At 44.2% G+C, this 22,885-nt stretch overlaps 1 protein-coding gene across 1 annotated transcript in view; it reads left to right on the plus strand.

The window, feature by feature from the left end:
* SPPL3 (signal peptide peptidase like 3) overlaps nucleotides 1-22,885 on the plus strand; it is a 47,051-nt gene continuing 24,166 nt past the window's right edge. The window contains exon 1 of the mRNA XM_069964072.1: nucleotides 1-310. Coding sequence (XP_069820173.1) covers nucleotides 288-310 — 23 coding nt within the window. The 5' untranslated portion in view covers nucleotides 1-287. The remainder of the gene's footprint in view (nucleotides 311-22,885) is intronic.

The raw sequence follows: 22,885 nt of genomic DNA on the forward strand, positions 1-22,885 counted from the left end.
GCACGTGACCCGACCTGCTCACCGCGTCTGCGCATACCCTGCAGAGCGTACCGCGGACGCGCTTTGTGCTCGTAACTCCCGAGCGCGTAGCCGCGGAGCCTCCGCCAGTGTTCTCCCCGGTGCTCGCCGCTCGTCTACCCCCGTTTCTCGTCTACTATGGGCCTGCCCCCTTGGGATAATCGTCCTCTTGACAACTGAGCTCGGGCCGACATGTTGTGTGCACAGCCGCAGAGCCGTCGCTGACAAACACTGGGCCGGAGCCCCGACCCCCCTGAGGAGACGCCGCCATGGCCGAGCAGACCTATTCGTGGTGAGGAGAGGGAGGCCGGTGTGCTGGGGATGGGGCTGTGCTGGGATGGACGGGCTTTGGATGGGCCCCGGGCGGCCGTGATGGACACGATCGGCCAGAGGTCGTTGTGGGCCGCGGTGTTCGTTGTTGCCCGCGGGCGGGTGTGGGGGGCAGGAGGATGCCGGTGAGGGCAGGATGGCGGCCGATTCCTCTCATTGTGCGGCTGCTGGCGGTGTATGTGGTGTGCCCGGCTACACGGAGGGCCCCTGGACATGTCAACAAAGGGGCCCCGGCTCTGCTCCCCATCCTGCCTATTACCCCCCCATCCTGCCTATTACCCCCCCCCCATCCTGCCTATTACCCCCCCCCCATCCTGCCTATTATTACCCCCCCCATCCTGCCTATTATTACCCCCCCCATCCTGCCTATTATTACCCCCCCCATCCTGCCTATTATTACCCCCCCATTCTGCCTATTATTACCCCCCCCATCCTGCCTATTATTACCCCCCCCCATCCTGCCTATTACCCCCCCCCATCCTGCCTATTACCCCCCCCCATCCTGCCTATTACCCCCCCCATCCTGCCTATTACCCCCCCATCCTGCCTATTACCCCCCATCCTGCCTATTACCCCCCCATCCTGCCTATTACCCCCCCCCATCCTGCCTATTACCCCCCCCATCCTGCCTATTACCCCCCCCTCCTGCCTATTACCCCCCCCCATCCTGCCTATTACCCCCCCCCATCCTGCCTATTACCCCCCCCCCATCCTGCCTATTACCCCCCCCATCCTGCCTATTACCCCCCCCCCATCCTGCCTATTATTACCCCCCCATCCTGCCTATTATTACCCCCCCCCATCCTGCCTATTATTACCCCCCCCATCCTGCCTATTACCCCCCCCATTCTGCCTATTATTACCCCCCCCATTCTGCCTATTATTACCCCCCCCATCCTGCCTATTATTACCCCCCCCCCCATCCTGCCTATTACCCCCCCCCATCCTGCCTATTACCCCCCCCCATCCTGCCTATTACCCCCCCCATCCTGCCTATTACCCCCCCATCCTGCCTATTACCCCCCATCCTGCCTATTACCCCCCCATCCTGCCTATTACCCCCCCCCCTCCTGCCTATTACCCCCCCCCCTCCTGCCTATTACCCCCCCCATCCTGCCTATTACCCCCCCCATCCTGCCTATTACCCCCCCCCATCCTGCCTATTACCCCCCTCCATCCTGCCTATTACCCCCCCCATCCTGCCTATTACCCCCCCCCATCCTGCCTATTACCCCCCCCCCATCCTGCCTATTACCCCCCCCCATCCTGCCTATTACCCCCCCCCATCCTGCCTATTACCCCCCCCCATCCTGCCTATTACCCCCCCCCATCCTGCCTATTACCCCCCCCATCCTGCCTATTACCCCCCCCATCCTGCCTATTACCCCCCCCATCCTGCCTATTACCCCCCCCATCCTGCCTATTACCCCCCCCATCCTGCCTATTACCCCCCCCATCCTGCCTATTACCCCCCCCATCCTGCCTATTACCCCCCCCATCCTGCCTATTACCCCCCCCTCCATCCTGCCTATTACCCCCCTCCATCCTGCCTATTACCCCCCCCCCATCCTGCCTATAACCCCTATCCCATCCCTGCCTGTTACCCCCCCCCATCCTGCCTATAACCCCTATCCCATCCCTGCCTGTTACCCCCCCCCCATCCTGCCTATAACCCCTATCCCAACCCTGCTTATTCCCCCATCCTGCCTATTACCCCCCAATCACTGCTTATTACCCCCCCATCCTGCCTATTACCTCCCCCAACCCTGCTTATTCCCCCATCCTGCCTATTACCCCCCCAACCCTGCCTATTACCCCAATCACTGCTTATTCCCCCCTTCCTGCTTGTTACCCCCCATCCCTGCCTATTACCCAATACCCCAATCACTGCTTGATACCCCCATCTCTGCCTATTACCCCAATACCCCAATCACTGCTTATTCCCCCCTTCCTGCTTGTTACCCCCCCATCCCTGCCTATTACCCCAATGCCTGCTTGTTACCCCCATCCTGCTTATTCCCCTCTTCCTGCTTGTTACCCCCCCATCCCTGACTATCACCCCAATCACTGCTTATTACCCCGCCTTCCTGCCTGTTACCCCCCCCCCCCCCCCCCCCCCCCCGTTTGTTCCCCCTGAATACAGACCAGCATGTTTTTCCTCCTATGGTTGATATAATGAAGGGAATCCTAGTGGATGCACTACAACTCCCAGCAGTCTCTTTCCTCCCTCAGGACTGGAGGCCTAGCTTACCTAAAGATCACCCTCGCTCCATAGAGCAGTGATAACCTTGTTGAATCTCCAGCTGATGCTAAACTACAGCTCCCATCATGCCCGGACAGCCTTCGGCTGTCCAGGCATGATGGGAGTTGTAGTTTTGCAACAACTGGAGGCCCGAAGGTTCGCAACCCTTCCTCCAGCTGCTACTAAACTACAACCCCCATCATGCCATGGTATGGGAGCTGTAGTTCTGTAACAGCTGGAGGGATAGGTTTGGGGTTATTGCCGCCATAGGGATCTGCAACAAAATGTTACACTGTGAAACATTAGTACTGTGTGTGTGGATTTATTATTATTATTATTAATAATAATAATAATAATAATAATTCATTATTATTATTATTATTTTTACTAAGAAACAGAGTAGAAATCCATTGGAGACCAGGGGTAGGGAAACTTGGCTCGCCAGCTGTTGCAAAACTACAATTCCCATCATGTCTGGATAGTAGAAGCTTTAGCTTTGGCTGTCCATGCATGATGGGAGTTGTAGTTTTGCAACAGCTGGAGAGCCAAGGTTCCCTTCCCCTGTTGTAGACTGTAACATTGCTGGGTGCATATTGTGTAACCAGATGCATGCCTGAAGGGCACAAAGCATGACCCCGTACCTGATGTATAACAAACTTGTATAAAAAGGCATTGGTGTCTCTGAGGTTGTATACTGTCATATACAGAATTTGTAAATGGGCTGATTTGGGGTTTCGGGTGCTGCTGAGAATTCAGAGAGTGCGGCTACTGACCCAGTGGACTGACTATTATTTCCATTCTGCACCATTCAAATAAGCGGCCTTGTTTTGTAGATCAGAAGTTATGTAACAAGCAGGTATACTTACCTGAACCACCTCCCAGTCTCTGCTGTGGTCCTCTCCTTCATGTGGATCAGCCACTGAGTGGGCCTTTTCTGTCCTCCGTATGGTATGAGACTGGGAGCTTGGAAAACTGGTTGGGGAGCATGCTGGGCGAGTATACCGGTTTATTATATCCTCTCCCACAAAAGCGTTTTTAGGCAGAATAACCCTTTAAAAAAAATAAAAAAAATAACTCCTTTTGCCACTGCTCCGGTGTTCCCTGCAGTGATGTACATTGAGCATGTGGTGCTGCAGCCAATCTTCCTCTTCCTGTAGGAAGTGATTGGCCGCATCGTAGCAAGACACCAGTGGGGAAAAACAGTAGTAGTAAGTACGTATATTTTTATTTTTTATGTATATCACCCATGGACAATTCCTTAAAAGACCAGAAAACCACTATATGCCGTCAGAGTTCTTATATTTTTATATGGAGATACTAAATTTAATAAATTAAGGGGTGGACAGCTTAGAAAGCCAGATAATTGTTAGGTAATAAGGGTTCCTGTAAACATTAAGCTTGGGGTCTATTCACACAGTATATTTTTCACTCCGCAGGTTTGAGTTGTTTTTTTTTTTTGTTTTTTCCGTTAGAAATTCGCAAATTAATGGATTGCGGATCTGAATTTTTGCGGTGTGTGAATGGGGCCGTTGAAATAAACATATCCGATTTTCTGTCAGAATTGCGGATGTGGGAATAGGGCCTAAGTACTAGCAGTAGAATATTGAAGTTGGCGGTTTGGGATTTGTGCTGTGTAAATGATATGGCACACTTCTCCCTCAAATAGCACGGTCGTCAGCCAATCTAATGTGTATGGGCAACTTCATTGCCTCAATACCAGATTTGCAGGTGGGGAGGAATGATATGGAGTAGGAGCTATAACTTGGGCGATCCTTTGTTTCCACAGTAGATAAGCTGCTGCCAGAGGTGTCTGGCAGGGACCTCTCCCACTCCCCAGAAGGAAAAACAAAGAAGTCCTGCCATCAAGAATTCCTGTATATGCCGAGTCGGAAGCATTTGGGCAGCAATTATATAACCTGTATGGCCACCTCTAGCAAATCTGCCTCCTTGCACTGCTGAAGCTGCGTTCTAGTCTGGACATGATGCTCGCTGCTTTTCATTGCAGCACAGCAGCATATTTTTATTTATTGGTACGATGTGCTGAAACAGGGTGGTTAATTCCATGTTTACTGGGATGATACCTTCAGCAATGAATGCGTAATGTGAAGTGACTCCAGTGCCTTATAATTATCCTTTTAAAGTTGGGTGAATAACTTTTGGGATGGGTAAAAAAAGTATAGTAGATGTCGTCAAAATGTCACCGGAATAAGGTTAAAGGAGTAGTCTGGCCAAAATGAAAACTCTGCTGAAGGCAGGGGTGTACAAGAACATAAAAAAATGTATACTTACCTGTCCCCATGTCTCCTGCAGTGCAGTCCCCAGCTCCTTGACAGCCCCAAGGCTCTAGTTTTTCCCAGCTTCCTGGTATGTCATGACCCAGGGGAAAATACCTGCTCAGCCAATCAGTGACTGCAGGAGTGTCCCGCCTCAGTCACCGATAGGCTGAACAGGCACCTGTGAGCAACCTTTGCTTAAGAAAAGGAAGTAGTCTTATTTGTGTCCCTGTTAAAGGGAAATTCACATGTTGGCAGTTTTTTTGGCATAGTTATATACGCCATAGATGTCTAATAAATGTGTATCGCTTTGCTAGTTTTTGGGTTTCCAGGCTCAGGAAAAAATGACCACTTTCTTCCAAAAACAGCATTGCTCTTGTTGACATCTCCAAAGGTGCAAAAGAGCAACCCCTGTTAATGATGTTGTCCCGGAGGAGCGGTCTCCGTTACTGCTGCCGGCCGGGGACCGCTCCAAAAAAAAAAAAAGCATTGTTATAAGTAAAAAGCCCCCTCCCCTAATAAAAGTCTGAATCACCCCCCTTTTCCCAGTTTTTAAATAAAAGTAAATAAATAAACATGTTTGCTATCGCCGCGTGCGTAATCGCCCGAACTATTAATCACATTCCTAATCTCGCACGGTAAATGGCGTAAGCGCCAAAAAGTCCCAAAGTGCAAAATTGCGCGTTTTTGGTCTCATCAAATCCAGAAAAAAATTAATAAAAAAAGTGGAGAGGTGTGTATAGCGACGGTCTGCTGCTGCCCCTGTCCCACAGAGCGGCAGCAGCAGATCGCTGCAATATGAGTCATTTGTCTTTCAACATGTTGAAACACAAACGACTAAAACGATCAGCCGACATCATTCATGCCAGCTGATCGTTGTGTTCTACTACACAGGACGATTATAAACGGCCGAATATAGCCGCTAATTGTTCCGTGTAATAGGGCCTTTACAGTAAGGACGTCCTCGGTTGTCCACAACTCCGCTATCTCGTTGTCTTTGTTATAGCTTTCACAGAGGTTCCAGCTTTCTGAATTGCAAATCTGTCCAGCTATTGTGTGACCACTGTGGATAGAGGTAACTTGCCATTTGTCCAGTTCAAATCCAGTGAAATGATGGGCACTAGTTGAAAACCCAACATACTCCATTAATGTCAATGGGAAGTGAGGAGCTGGCTATCTTCGTTTGCTGTAGTTGAACAAAATCTGCTAGCCTAAGCTAAAAAAAAATATTTGCTGGATAAGTATTACTCTGGTGGTAATGCATTTTTTTTTCTCGCTTTTTTTTTCTTCTATGCCAGGTGTCCGCACGCAATAAGTGACTTCACTTTGGTATTGGCAAAATTTTCTTTGTATGTTCTTCCTGTGTTTGTGGGAGTCTCCTCCACGTGCATAGGTTTCTTCCCACATGCCTCAGAAATGTTAATTGGCTTCCTTTGGAATTAGCCGTATGGTGTGTTCACACAGTCAGGTTTTCAATTGCAAACATTGAATACAAAGCCAGGAATGGATATGAAAAAAGTCTGTCTCCTTTGTGTGTTCTCCATTAAGGATCTCTTCCTGCTTTTATTCAGGAATTAAAATTTGAAAGCCTGCATGTGTGAAAACAACCAGAGGCTGTGTACACAATGCGTTTATGTTGCATTTTTAACATACGTCTTTGGTTTTTGTTGGTGACTTATGAGTTCCCCGATGAAAAAATGCCTGTTAAAAGTAAGTGTCAATTCACCCTTGGGCTTCTGTTCACATGTACCATATTGCATTGGATTTTGTGCTGTGAGTTTTGCGCTAAAATCTGCTACTGGTTACCATTAAAGTATGGATTTTCATGCCAATGTGAGAATCGAGTGCCATAGCGTTGTGAAAATGTACATATTGGGCTGTGGTTATGTTAAAAAATGTAAAAGCCATTCTTGCCTTTCCGTGTTCCCCAGCAGCCCTCTGGTGACCTCTCCGGGTCCCCCGCTTACTGAGAAAAAAAAAAACAAAGAACAAAACACCATGCTTTTCTCCATGGTGGCTTTTCCCTAGAAGTCACATTACTTCTAATAAGAAAAATACAGCTAAAACCCCCGAGAAAACACTAATACATTGTTTTTGGAGGTAAAAAAAACACACAGAAACAATATCATGGAGGAGAAAAAAATGTTTATAGTAATATTGGGTAGTAAGTATTACATTTTAATAGATTGGCAAACTATACACACAGCGATACCGAATATGCTTACTTGTTACAAAAAAAGAGGTAGGAAGTGATTTTTTTTTTAATACAAAATAAATATATATATAATGTCTCTATACATACCTTTTAAGTCACTCCAGGGGATTGCTTATACTGTTCAATGCTACAGTCGATCTGACTGCATTGAGGTAAGTATTAGACCTCTGGCTGTCAGGAAACTGTTTAGACTGATTGGTCAGTGACAGGGGAGAACATAAAAATCAATAATTGCTTACCCATGCCCGCTATATGCCACCTGACAGGCTCTGGGACCCCCTTCCTGAAGGCATTTTCCTCCTGAGTTTTGTTGGTTTCACAACTCGGGGGAGGCCTTTTCTGGCTGATGGACAGCCTGCACAATCAGTAACTGCTGCTGCCCCCTGTCCCAGTCACTGACTGGCTGGGCAGACTGTCCATCAACCGGGTCGGGATGTTGGCTCTGCAGGAGATTCTGGAGCCCGGCGGGGGTTGCAGAACGGCAATCCAGCACTGGATAGGCACGGGGAGAGATGGGTTGGGATAGTTTACGGTCCCCCCTCTGCCTTAGAAATTTTTTTTTCACATGAGAAACACCTGTGACCTTGTTACAAAGAATGTAAAAGCCAATTTTCATGGGTATTATTGCCATGTCACTAAAATTTTTAAGACATCTTGAATCATTGAATAAATCAAAGTTGTTGGATATGGTAAAATATGTAATTCTTCTGTTCAGTTTTGCGTTGGGTTTCCTGTAACTCAGGGTGTCGGAGTAGTGTGCTATGCTGCACTAGTTTTGCGGCCTAAATGACAAAAGGTTTTACACAGCCCTGATGGACTACGTTATACTGTATGTTGACAAAGACTGCTATGCAGTGTATCTGGTGGAACGTGGTGGCTTTTTTTTTTTTTTTTATATGAAAAGAAGCCAAACAGGAAGAAATGTAAAACCTACAATAAACATGTCTGTCTTAGAGCCCTGAAATAGGTGACTGTAATAAATTTTGTGAGGAAGCCAAAGATGAGGGATGTCTATTCTGGCTTTGATGTGACCATGATGCTTAGGTGTAGATGGACCAAGCTGTTTCACGTCCTCATTAGTCGATCAAGTAAAAGTCAAGTACTTATTACTCACCACTTCTACAAACACTTTGTCTAGGAAAGGTGGATCATTTCCATAGGTGTGGTAATCTTTTAATAGAACATACAGTATAGAACCAGGTAATTGTCAAGTAGTGTATTTAAAATGTCAATCATCTTCCACGAAAAAGAAGTTCCTCCTGTATTAACCATTTCCTACCAGTTCTATAGCATACCTTCAGTACAAAGTTGTCCTGCTATGTTTGGGCAGTACAGAGGTATCAGAGGTCCATTCACTTTACTAGATTCTATAGTCTACTAGCTGTATTCTTTAATTTTGTGGGAATGAAGTGTAGAGTAGACCACGCATTTTAGTCACGCAAAATAAAACTAGACCAGTCTAGTCACTAGTGGACTCCGTCAGGTCCATTGAATTTGTATTCTGAAAAAAAAAAAAAAAATTTATACTCCATTTTTTAAAATTGGAAAATAGAACCTATGCTTAAAATTCCTAATGTACATTAATTATGGGAAATGCACATATTGGGCTATTTCCCTTCATCTGTAGATCATGGAGTGTTCAACATCTCTCAAACTGTGACGTCACAAATCAGGTGTAATTCCTATGGAGTGTCCAGCAGGGGGAGCAGTATATGTAGAAGCCTATAGACTGTAGTGAAGTGTATAAAGATGCAATGTAATGTAAAAACTACACTTCATTGATAGACAGTGTTTATAGAATAATTTGGGGAGCAAGGACACTTGCTCTCCAAATGAAGGGCACAGAGCAGAGAGGAAGAGAGGTGCAGGTGCATCTAACTACCTCCTTCCCATCTCCCTGCTTGGTGCAGTGGGACTGATACACTACCAGTCCTCCCATCATCTGCTCATAGTATGAGCAGATGATGGGCGGAGTAGTACTAGGGAGATCTCCACATCTGCCGCACAGCAGCCGGTAATCTCCCAGATCTGGTCCCTATCACCAACCCCCCAGCCTCCCCCACCGCTGCATGTCCAACTCACTTCCTTGCCGCCCCGGTCCTGACTGCCGCCCCTGCGTCCTACCAAATCTGTCCCGGATGAGCAGATGGGAGGAGTAGTAGTTTCTATCTGTTCCACTGTACCAAGCAGGAAGGGAGGAGGTAGTTAGATGAACCGGCACCTCTCTCCCTCCCTACTCTGTGCCCTCCATTTGGGGAGCAAGTGTCCTTGCTTCCCAAATTATTCCATATACATAGTCTATCAATAAAGGGTAGTTTTTACATTACATTGCATCTTCCATACACTTCAATACAGTCCATAGACTTCTACATATACAGCGCCCCCTGCTGGACACTTCATAGGAATTACACCTGATTCGTGACGCCACGGTTTTTAAGAGAATTTGAACACTCCATAATTTACTAAATGAAGAGAAATAGCCCTTAATCTGCATTTCCCATAATTAATGTACATTAGGAATTTGTCTAACTTTCCATAAGTAGTAACATATTAAAAAAGACTTTTGGCCGGAATTGTCCTTTAATCTATTTGTTCCCACACCATTGCGGCCACCTCAAGGACCACATTGCTCAGCCAATGAGTCTATTGGATGATGTACATTGGTTCTGTTCTTGCCTAGATGCATTACTGTTATGGTTCAGTACAGAACATCTTGCATTAAGAACAGCGCCTGTGACTTCATAGCATAGAGCCATAAAGCCCTGTTTGCGTCTGCATTCTGTGCGTGTCACAGCCGTGTGCACTTTCACTTTCAACAGGGAATTAAACTTCCATTCCTTTCCACACTGCATGGTAAATAATAAACAGTTCAATGTTTGTTGCTTTTTAAGGCTGGGTTCACACTACGTATATTTCAGTCAGTATTGTGGTCCTCATAGTGCAACCAAAACCAGGAGTGGATTAAAAAGACAAAGGCTCTGTTCACACAATGTTAAAATTGAGTGGATGGCCGCCATATAACGGTTAATAACGGCCATTATTTCAATATAACAGCCGTTGTTTTAAAATACCAGCGAATATTTGCCATTAAATGGCGGCCATCCACTCAATTTCAACATTGTGTGGACAGAGCCTTTGTGTGTTTTCAATCCACTCCTGGTTTTGGTTGCAATATGAGGACCACAATACTGACTGAAATATACGTAGTGTGAACCCAGCCTGAATTTGTATTTTGTAAACCTTTGCCCAATCTGCTGGGGGGCATCAATGAAAACTGCAAGAACGCCATTTTCTGTGGGGACATTGTAGCTTAGACTTGGCCTGTTGGTTGCAGCCGGCACTATACGCTAATGCCTGAATGCAGGATTATACCTTTATACGGCTGTACTTGCATTTTGGTGGGATGCGCAGCATATGCTTGCTTCACAGAGGTCAGTTTTAGTGTTGTGCCAAAGCTCATCCAAGCAACATTATTCATACATGAGTCCTATTGTGTATAGATTAGTGTTTGGTTACAGTATAACCTGTTCAGCTGGCCACACATGACCTGATGCAGTCATCTAACAGGATCATTGGCCAATTTGCCTTCTCTGACCAGTTCATTCTTACTTCCAGGTTAGGCTTACTCCCTTTGTGTGTATTGCTATCTGTACTGTGTAAGCTGGCACGCATGTCAGATGTGTATATTCATTTTATGGGAAATGGATGGCACTGTATGTCTCTGTCAGCAAATCCGCCCAGTGGCGCTATGACAGACATTGCAAGGTGAAGTATAAATGCTGCTGGAAAGTTGTGTTTAGGGTACCAACACACACACCGGATCCGCAGTGGATTTAACGCTGCGAATTCGCAGCAAACGTGCTGCGTTTCCCTTGCCTGTGATTTTCAGTGAGAAGACATACTCGCAGCAGATCCAGCTTGTGTTTGTACCTTTAGGCTGGGTTATTCAAACCACGTCCTATAATAAAAGTTCAAACTACCCTTACCTATATATATATATATTTTTTTTTTTTATTTAAAAAAAAAAAAAGTTAAGAAAAATAAACATTTTGTTATCGCTGCATGTGGAAATGTACAATCTATTAAAATATAATACCACAGGTTTACCTCTTAAGGACATATGCCGTACCCATACGGCATGTGTCCGCAAAAGGAGTTCAGAGGGGGCCGCGCCGCGTCGCCGCTCTGAACTGCTGCGATCCTGACTGCCATCTGCAGCACGGGACCGCGGTTATTAGCGGGAGCGGGCCAATTGCTGCATCTAACAGTCTAAAAAAAAAGTTAAGAAAAATAAACATTTGTTATCGCTGCATGTGGAGTTCCAGGTGTGTAATCGCGCAAACTCATTATTTATCACATTCCTGATTTGCACGGTATACGGCGTAAGCGCAAAGACCTGCTAAAGTGCAAAAATTGTGCATTTTTGGTCGCATCAAATCCAGAAATAATGTAATAAAAAGCGATCAAAAAGTTGCATATACGCAATCAAGGTACTGATAGAAAGAACACATCATGGCGCAAAAAATCAGCCCCTCAATCAGCCCCATAGACCAAAGGATAAAAGCGCTATAAGCATGGGAATAGAGCGATTTTTAAGGAACATTTTTTTTAAATTTTTTTTTTTTTTCTGTAGAAGGTTTTATTTTTTAAAAGCCATCAAATAATATAAGTTATGCAAGTTGCAAGTTCTAGGTGAAAAAAAATGCGAGTGCCATGGCCTTTTAAACACAAGGAGGAAAAAACTAAAGCAAAAACGAAATTGGCTCTTTCCTTAAAAGGTTTAATGGCATAAATAATAAAAAAAAAAAATCGGAACACCAAAATTGCTGATTTTTGGTTGCATTATACATCAGAAAAAAAGGGTTAAAGGGGTAATTCACTCAAACAAACATAACTTTTCATGTTACTGCTCATGGTGAGACTTACAACTCATTCGATTCTTCATTATCTATTCAGTCTCCTTCCCACAGTTCTAAGCTGCTGCTGCTGCTGCTTTCTGCTGAAGACACAACTTGACCATTTAGCAGCTTTGCCTCAGAATAACCTGTCCTTGCTTCTGCTGTCTGTATGCAGCTGCTTTACTGTCCTATCGCCGTTCCTGTAGTAAAATCTCAAAGCCATTTGTACTGCCTGCAACATTCTGTAAATGCTTCTTGAGTGCAGAAAGTGTTAACTGAAAGGAGGGCAAAGATTTATATAAGCCTGGGGCTCTCCTGTGCCTATGCCCTCCTCCTGGCTCCTAACTGTGCTGGATGCAGATCCAAAATTTCCATTGCATTGCATGGTAGCCTGGGCCAGCATACGAGAAAGCACCACCGGATGCTGATGCTGGCCAGTTGTGGAGTTGTGATTCACTGGGGCAGGAGCTATTGGCCTATGACCCTGTCAGTTAGGGATGAGTGAATTCACAGTACTAGCGAAGTGCTTTACTGGGCTCAGCCTTTGGCCTGTCAGGCAGCTGCCTTTGAACTTTGTGCCACTCCTCTCCAGGTGCCTAGAAAAGCTGGATCCAGCTTTTCCAGGCACTGGAGAGGAGTGGCACGGAGTTGAAAGGCAGCCGGCTGACAGAGCGAAACACTTTTCTAGTACGCTAGTACCCCCAGCACTACAGAGCGTGACTGACGTTTATTACTATTTATTATTATTTATTTTATTTTTCTCAATCTCCTTGATATCATTTACTCTCTCCACCCAAGGTGGTGACAATGGGTTTGGGTGTAGTTCCAGGAATGTAATTATAAACATATACACATTACTCACCAGCTTTCCAGCTTCCTTTCTTCTTGGCACTGATGGATTCCTTAAGCTGTCACAGTCATTTGATAATACCTTTGACATGTCAGACTTGTCAAAAGTTTTGGTCAGTCTGTTTTTTTTATGTTTAGACTCTCACGTATTGTTGGGGGAAGCGCATAGCTGAGTGCTTCATTGCCTGCCTTGGGGCAGGAGACACTCCCTGGACTTGCAGTAGAATCTGTCCTGCAGTGATATGAGAGTGCACCATTCATTCTAGTGATCAGTGGCGGTCTGGATACCTAGACTCTGACCAGTCAAAACTTTGGACATGTAAGCACTAGAAAAATGACAGTAGAGTAAGCATTGCTTATGTTTGAACTAAGGAGGGCCATTTGTAATGGAAAGCTTTTCATAGGTTGTTTTTCAGTAAGGACCGGTCTCCTTTTCAGATGCTCTCTGGTAAATGTAACTAGTGGTATAAATGCAACAATGGTGTGCCAGGAAATCCAGTGCGTTTTATTAGGAGTTGCAGTTACTGGTAAACATACTTACATATGAAGGGTATACCTGCCGGCCTTGCTGTTAGGTTAGATTATCTCTGTGTCAATGGAGTCAGAGAGGCTGTAAAGCTCCATTTTTGTGCTTGAACATGAAATTAGCGTCTGCGTGAGTTATTTGTATGTTGCATATAAGCAGCTACTTACTGATCTCTCCCATGTATAACTTCCTTATTTTGTGCAATGTCTAGCCTGCATGTTACGGCAATGGATATAGGAGGGAAGTTGAGTAAAATTGCTTCAAGGCTTTTATTTTAAGATTGTATATCTTACTTTTTTTTTTTTATTCTACTTTTTGTACATGATTATGGGATTTTTTTTTATGGCTCTGTATCTGGCTGACTGCATTCAGAGGGCCACATGGACCATACCAATCTGGAGATGTCCATTGACTTCTGTGGGGGAGGCACGCTTTTTGACAAATGCGGAGGTTTTCACACAGGAAGGATCGTCTGCTGTTTATCCGGAGGTTTCACCTTTCACAGTAATCCTGCCTCCGATAATCGTGAGGACACTGCAGGAAGTATCAGCTTATCATAGGACTCATAACAAAAAAAGGCAAGAATTTAGGGTTATTTTACAATAGATAGTGCCATAGATGATAAAGAAAAAAACCCTCAAGAATACATACCTTTTAAACAACTCTCTGCAAAAAAGTGTTGCTGCTTTTTCGTGCTGTTTTTCTTGTGTGGCATTTTTAGCAGCATATTCTTCTGGTGCAGCCAGGTGTTAGTCCATAGTCAAATATAGCCCATCTCTCCACCCCTGAAGCAATCCTGTGGTGCCAGCGGCAACTGGTGTCCATCTGAAAGGTGTAACAGGAGAAAGTGAAACTGAAAGTACACTGCATTAGTATTGCAGTATACTGTGAGGATGCCTTTACACGTACCGCATCTGCAGCGGATTTCACGCTGGGAATTCACAGCGAAATCCAGTGCCATTTATCCCTATGAGAGCACATACTCGCAGCAGGATTAACATCCCGCTCTGAGTATGTTAGTTAACCCCCCGCCGCAACTGGTATTATGTATTGCATAATGCGCCAATAATGTCAAACTTAAAGGGGAACTATTAGCAGGTTAGATGAAATTAACCTGCTGATATGTCCCTACTGCACAGGAGACATAGCCTTAAGGTGGCCATATACCTTTAGTAGCGGTCGGCTATCGCTCCTGATCCCCTCTGTACACTTGAACATCAGGCTCGGCCAGTGTTGGGTGTTGAAAGCCAACGCCCCTGACCTTTCTCCTACCAACATCAGCTGTCCGGGAGAGTCGGGAGGCTCCTATATGCATTTAGTCAGTTGGTGGGTTTGGCAGATTTCTCATTATAGTGTTTAGCCTTTAAGGAATATGAAATCTAAGTTGTCCAACCAGCCATACTTAATGTTAGCATTTCTCTACATCTTCAGCATTAGATATCATATTTCTTGCAAATTTAAAAGCAAGCTGGAAAACTGGTCTTGCAGTTCAAGTCTATATTGATACCTGCACCTGACCTGTGTCACCTGTCCTACATGTTAGATTTTCTTGTTCAAACACTGCAGGCAGGTACTGACCTCTATGGTCAAATGCAAGTGCACGTAGTTGCCCAGGCCAGTGATTGACTGGCTATACTGTGTGGTGCTGAGTATATGGGGTCATTCTCGGAGTATATGTCACTAGGCACTCCAGAGCTGTCATAGTGCAGGAACAGTAGTGACTGGAGGGATGAGTATGCTTTGTTTTAATTTTTTTGAAGATGGCCAAAAACCGCTTACATATTAAATGATTCTGTGATCAAGCCATTTGCTCTAGAGCCTAAGGGTCCTATTCCACGGGCCAAGGAGGGCCCGATCAACAATGTGTTTACTGGGCCTATTCCACGGCCCGATCGTTGAGCGAGGGCTGCAAGGACATCGTTACCGATGTCCTTGCAGCCCTTGCAGCATCATACATTACCTGGCTGCAGGGCTTGTCCTCCGCTCAGTCTCCTCCCCGGGTCCCCCGCGCTCTATCTTCTGAATGACCGGCCATTCAGAAGATAGAGCGCACGGGACCCGGGGATGAAGACCGCGCAGAGAAGAAGCCTGGACAGGTAATGTATGATGATGCTGCTGCTGTTTCTTCTCAAATAGTCGGTCGCCCGCCGCGCACCGCTATTCAACCGTAGCGATGCGCGGTGGGGGAATGATGATTTTAGGTCTGGCCCTAAATGAACGATCAGCCGATGACACGATCACACAGACAAAGAAATTTACCTTGGTAGGGTGTTACTAACCATAGGTACCCCCTCAGCTCTTTGCAGTTCTCATTTACTAGTTTACACACCATTTTAGTGATCCCTGGGGCACAAAATAGTTAGCCATTTACATTTTAGTTATATGTAAATATACTGCATGGCTGTCTGTGCAGTATATGGACGGGTCTATGTACAATGTTCTTAGAATGTGCAGCATATGTTGGAAATTGTACAGAAAGATGTAATAATGTATACCTCATTCAGTTTAATGGACCATAATCTTCTATTTCCCAAAACGTTTACACTACTTTTTCTCATCCACTTGTCTTCTACTTTATTCCACTGCAGATTTTTCAGATGATAAACGGCAGCTTTTTTTGCCGTGTGAGAAACATAGAAAATTGTCGGCAGAAAAAGACCACTTGTGTTCCATCTGGTCTTTCCAATAAGCATGTGGGTCTGTAGGTGAAAAAAATGCAAGTGCTGTGGCCTTTTAAACACTAGGAGGGAAAAATTGGTTTGAGCCTTAAAGGGTTAAATTCAAACGATATAACAATTTTTCACGCAATAATCGTCTTGTGTAATAGGCTGCAGGCTACAGCTGCAGGGTCGCAATCCCCATCAAATGCGCGATATAACGCATACTGCAGCGGTAAGGCCCAGAGGCGCCCACACGAGATCTGCGTTACACAAGTGTATTGAAAAAGAATCAGGGAACACCATAGATGAATTGGCACCAGGATTCCTTCCATATTTCTGTACTGGAAATATATATATATATATATTTTTTTTTTTTCTCTAAGCATAAAATTGAATTACACTTTGAAAAGCAGATCCAATATAGATTCAATACTAATTCCCATTCATAGAATTCAATGGGTGAACGGTAATAGCACATTCTGCGAGTTATAAATTACAGACTGCAAAAAAACTGATGTAAGATGACTACATTCACACCAGCATTTTTCTCCTTTATGAACAGATCTGTCCATATTAATTGGACCACTCAGATCTGCAAACGGATTGCCAAATAATCCATTTATAATTTTTATTTTTTATTTTTGTATTGTTTAATCCCTCCACCTCCTAAGGGTCCATTTACACAAACATTATGACAGCTTATCTGCCAAAGATTTGAAGCCAAAGCCAGGAATGGATCTGTTTATGGCTTTGGCTTTAAATCTTTGTCAGATAATCTATCAGATCGTTTTTACGGTCCATTTACATAGAAAGATTATCTGACAGATTATCTGCCAAAGATTTAAAGCCAAAGCCAGAAATCAGACTATAAACAGGGCACAGGTCATAAAGGAAAGTGATAACAGCTACATTGCAAACAGAAGTGAACGGAATCCCTTTTCCGTTTAGATCAGTCACCATTGACTATAGTGGAAAGTAAAAATTTTTGACATATGAAGCTGACTTGATTAGGTGTACATGTTTATCAAACGGCACAGGGTATTTCTGCGTTTACACGGAACGATTATCGTGCGAATTTGCACGATAACAATCGAATTCGAACGATAATCGTACGTGTAAACGCAGCGAACGATCAAGCGAAGAGCGAGAAATTATTCGTTTTGATCTTACAACATGTTCTTAAATCGTCGTTCGCAGATCGTTCCGTGTAAACAGTCGTTTACCGACTTTACTTATGTGCGAGATAGGCTTAAGCGATCGCAAAACGACTTTTCTATACGATATATCATTCCGTCTAAAAAAAAACAAACATTGTTCTTTCGATATCGTTAATCGTACGATCGGGCGAATTATCGCTCCGTGTAAACACAGCATATGTGTATTGTGTTAGGTGCGTAACTGAGCGGTGGTCCTTAGACTACAATCTTAGGGTGCGTTTACACAGAAAGATTTATCTGACAGATTTTTGAAGCCAAAGCCAGGAATGGATTTGAAAAGAGGAGAAATCTCAGTCTTTCCTTTACCACCTGTTCTGTTTATAGTCTGTTCCTGGCTTTGGCTTCAAAGATCTGTCAGATAAATCTGTGTAAACGCACCATTACATGGGAAATTGAAAGGATGAAATAGAGGGCAGTACTTTAGCAGGCAGAAAGTCTTCTGAAGAGTTTTGTGGATGACTGATGCTAAACTATAGCGTTGATAATTGTGTGTGAAATTCGCAGTTGCCGCTTTGCCAGGGCACGGTGCCCACTGTTGTGTTTGGTCAGATAGCTACGCAGAAGTGTTGGTAGCTACATACAAAGACTCTGGGCCTGCCATGTCACAGCAAAAGCAATGGCTGTAGTCAGAGGAGCCTCTCCTATTACTTATGCCCTGACTTTTTCTTTACTGGAGGTGATAATTGACTTTTCAAGTGGTTTTGCTTTAGAATGTGAAATTTAAAAAAAGTGTCTTTTTATTATAAAGACTGGTGGCAAAGAAATGAGATGTTGTCACTATAGCAACCAAATAGGCCATTGCTTTTTCGATCTCAGAACTTTTTTTTCCTTAAAGGGGAACTTCAGGTAGAGGTTAAAAAAAATGAAACTTCTGCAGAAGCATAAAGCATTACTTGCCTATCTATTCCATTTTTTTTTGAAACTACCAAAAATCCATTTGTTTTGGGGGGTTTTGTTCTGTTTTGTGTTTCTGCACTTCTGGTTTATCAGTTGTACACAGTACTACAGTTCCAGAATGCATTGCTTTCCCTCAGCTGTTCATCACAGTCCTCCAGCCTGCCTATTACCCGCCCAAAGCTGTTGCAGAACATCTAGGCTGTGTTCACACATTGCAGTTTCATTGTGTTACTGAATTATTTGCAATAATTTATGATTTGATTGTGGTAACACCACACAGCACGCTGTATTCTCTACCTGTAACACCACACAGCACGCTGTATTCTCTACCTGTAACACCACCCAGCACGCTGTATTCTCTACCTGTAACACCACACAGCACTGTATTCTCTACCTGTAACACCACACAGCACGCTGTATTTTCTACCTGTAACGCTGATATTGGAATAAAGTAAAGAACTTTTTGAAATTTTTTTTATTTTCATTTCCACACATATTATGATCAAGCATCTGTTATCTTTGAAGTTGAACCCCACAATAAGGCTCTGATCCTCTCTGCCGTTTAGCATCATTTACTTGTGTTACAGCATCATTTGTGTGAATACGCTGCACTACTGCAATGACACTCCAACATGTGTGAACACAGCCCTAATTTCACTGCACACTTCGGCACAATTAGAGAAATCAGTGCAGCAGCTGCTTCTGCCGGTCAGAGATGGGGGATCCAGCCAAGCCTCCTGGGACATCACTCCTTGCCCCCTGTCTGCATCATCAGCCTGATCTCAGCAAACACACACAATGTGAGACAGAGGCATGGAAGATTTGTCTCCTAGGGGGGGGGGGGGGGGTAGCAGAAGGAGCTGGAGACAATGTGGATTTGCACAGGGGCCATTTTTTTTTCACTTCCTGGATTTCTATCAGCTACCAGTGTGGCAGAACCGTACAGATACGGTAATACATTGTATAGACACATCTATATAACTTTTAATGTACTTTTAATAGAAAACAAGTTTTTCTTATCCAGAGTTCCCCTTTAATACCCTTTAATACCCTGTAAACTCCTTTTTAAATCTAGTTGGTCCTCTGTTTATTTAAAGGGGTTATCCAGCTCTACCAAAACATGGCCACTTTTCCCCCTCTCGTCTCCAGTTCAGGTGTGGTTAGCAATTAATCTTCATTTACTTTAATGGAACTAAGTTTCAAACCACACCAAATCTGGAGACGAGAGGGGGAAAAGTGGCCATGTTCTTGTAGCACTGGATAACCCCTTTGAAGTGGGTTGCCAGGGTTTTTAGTTTCAAAGAGCTTATCCAGGGTCATAAAAACATGGCCTTGTCTTTTAGTTTGAATGTAGTCTTGCAGTTCAGTTCCATAGAAGTGGATAGAGCTATATTGTAATATTGCACACAACCTGAGGACAGCCTAACCTGGATAACCTACAATGTGTTATTAAATTTACGGCACAAATTGGGGGCTCCTTTCAGGCCCTGATGATATGATGGTTTTCCCATCTACGTTTAGTGTGGACAGCTTAACATTCGCACAAATGGGGCCAAGAAACGATATCACTAAAAAGTGTGTGAAATAATGTAGACTATACTTATTAAGATATGGGATCCTCTAAAAGTATTAATCTATACAGATGCCATCATAGTACATATGACTGATGACCTCTATATGGCATCTATCACTGACATATAACCTTGAACTTGTCATGTAATTGCAGTGTTAAATGTTACTGTATGGGATCCAATGTCACAGCCATCTGCCCTAAAGGCAAAACTAGGTGTGTACAAAGCCTTGGTAGCCTGTCTGTTATCTTTTGCATTTAATAAAAGGGTTATCCAACATTAGAGAAACATGGCCACTAGGGATGCACCAAAATATTGATACTAACATCGATATTTGGGGGGAAAAAACAGTTCGGTCCCAGGATTTCCTGGTATCAATACTTTATGTATAGTGAAGAGAACATGAAGAGCGATTGCAATGCTCTGTGTGCTGCCCCCCCCCCCCTGCTGCGGAAGCAGGACTGCACAGAGAGGTAATGACAACTCCACTACTACTATCCCCAATATATTGGGCATAGTAGTTGTATGGCTGACTAGTACAGTATATTGGGCATAGTAGTTGTATGGCTATGTGTTGGCGATACAACTACTATCCCCAATATACTATACAAGTGCTATGTGTCAGCCAAACAATTACTACCCCCAACATACTATACTGTGTGTCAGCCATACTACTGTATATTGTATTACTGGGGGGGGGGGGTTATATGTTAAGTATCGAAATGGTATTAAGTATTGAAAATAAAATTTGTATTGATATCGAACTCAAAATTTTAGTATTGTGACATCACTACTCAGTACTCCAGCCTTCAGATTGTGGTTGAGTACAGAGGTACCACATTGTGTGTGTGTGTGTGTGTTTGTACATGGAATTGCTTTTATCTGTTGCCCACATAATTGATACTTAGTTCATATTTTTAATGCATTGGTGTATTATGTTTGCATACAGATACTGGCACATAGCGTAGGAGCCATCTTATCGTGCTGATGGACTTCTGCCAAGTATGTGTGCTTTTGTATGTTTGCTTTTTCGCATGACACACACTTGGAGCTCATGTATATTGTATATATCATACATTATTCATTGTACCCACAATCAAACCCCCCCAAACCACTTATACCTTCAGATAGCTGCTTTTAATCCAAGATCTGTCCTGGGGTCCGTTCGGCAGGTAATGCAGCTATTGTCCTAAAACAACTTTTAAACTGGCAGCCCTGTGCCCAACTGGCGTTGCTTAGATTGTGTATGCATTAGGCTGGCACAACCTCTCTGTCCCTCCTCCCCACCCTCCTCATCATTAGGAATGCTCCAGGCAGATTGTCTCTTATTCCCCACCTGTGTCAGCCCGGCACATGGGCTGGATCGTTAGGCCACCCGTGCAATGTTCAGCATTGAGAAAATGTTCCAGTGGCATTCCTAATGATGAAGAGGGTGGGGAGGGGTGGTGCAAAGTTAGGGCACAGATACTCCTGTTTGGCACGGGGCTGCAAGTTTAAAAGTTGTTTTTTTTAGGACAATAACTGCATCACCTGCCGAATGGACCCAAAGACAGATCTTTGAAGGTAAAACGAAGGTGGTTTTGGGGGGGGGGGGCAGATTGTGGGTACAGAGTCGCTTTAAAAGGGGTTCAGACAAAATGTGTTGTATTGAAGTACATTTTGTTGTTGCTTCTGCACTGACAGATCGCTGATGCCAGGTCTTCTTGGGTTTACTACTCGGCAATATATAGATGCACCAACATGTCTACATCCTGCTGTCCAATACAGCTATCTCCCTCTATGTACTTGCCTTTAATACAGAATTCTTATTGGCACCATCAGGCTGGGTCCAGATGAACAGGTTTTCGGTGCGGACGTGCAGCATTTTACTGGACAGTACAAGCTGTACACATGCTGGGAAATGTCTGCCCAGAAAGCTGACCATGCTCCATGGTTTTAGCCAAGTCTCTGTTGTCACCCGTGTCAGAGGTTCAGTTGAAGGTTCTGATTCCAGTTTGCCTAAAATACTGGACATATGTCCCCCTGCTGATCTTGACGGTGACGGTTATGACGGTGACTATTTAGAGGGAACCTGTCACCCTGGGAGAGCAGGCCGGTCCCATTGCCTTCTCTGGTCACTCATTATACAGATGAGTCCCATGTCCTTAGGAAACCACCGGAGCAGTGATTCCCTATGGACATATTACAATTATTATAGTAAAGGTAAACACTCAACTATGTTTTACCCTTTCTGACCACTGGATCCCCTACCAATCACAAGAACCAAGAAATATTGCCCTCAAATGAGTGGAGCACAACACTCAATTCCTTCTTTGTGCAGCTTCTGGCCATTGTTTAGTGCTGAACAGTGTTCTTTTTTTTTTTTCCAGGAAAGAGCCAGGGTGTGGGTTGAATGAGGGCATCAATTTCCTGACTGGTACAGAAATATGTAATTTCTCCTGGTAGCAGAGCGGAGCTGTGCCAGAGAACAGTTGGGTGGGGTAACAGTCAGCCGCCTGAGCAATCTCCAGTGCTGAGCACCTAGGAGAGGAGACTGCCAATAGCTGCAACACTGGCCTAGTTACTCCACACTGTACAGGTCATCCAAAGAAAAGTTCAGTAATAGTGATGAAATCTAAAATTAGTCTTTAAAGTGTCACTGTTTAAAGTTTTTTTTGCACATAGGTTACCTGAGTAGCACATTGGAATGGAGAAGGAAGATGTACAGGGAGGTGGGGGAGTAAATGGGGGGCCGCTGATCAGTTATTTCCTATCCTGTACATAGGGGATAATAACTTGTAATATCTTTTTAAGATTTGCTTATATCAAACTAAAAAGCTCCCGCCCACCACCACAGCTTTTTTTTTATCGCATTTAGGTGAAAATTTTTATTTTTTTTTGGTCCCTGCCATTTTTTTATTTTAGAAGTCATAGACCTTTTTAAATGTGCTTTGAAAAAAAATGCATGAAAAAGTATTTACATGAAAGATAAATTGATTCTCTGCCAGAAAATGGGATTGGGCTAAGGTTAGCTGCAGAGTACTACAAGTCCCATAGTCCCCAATGAAAAAGGATGCAATAAGAAGTAAGATACTTTGCTGTAGGTTTCCTTACTACTTGGTTGGTGGCTTATACATCCGCCTTCCTCCTGGAGCTCCTGGGCCTCCCTCTTCAGGTCTGTAGGATTACATTACAGGAGATACATGGTCA

This window comes from Dendropsophus ebraccatus, chromosome 3 (genome assembly GCF_027789765.1).
Source record: "Dendropsophus ebraccatus isolate aDenEbr1 chromosome 3, aDenEbr1.pat, whole genome shotgun sequence".
NCBI lineage: Eukaryota > Metazoa > Chordata > Amphibia > Anura > Hylidae > Dendropsophus > Dendropsophus ebraccatus.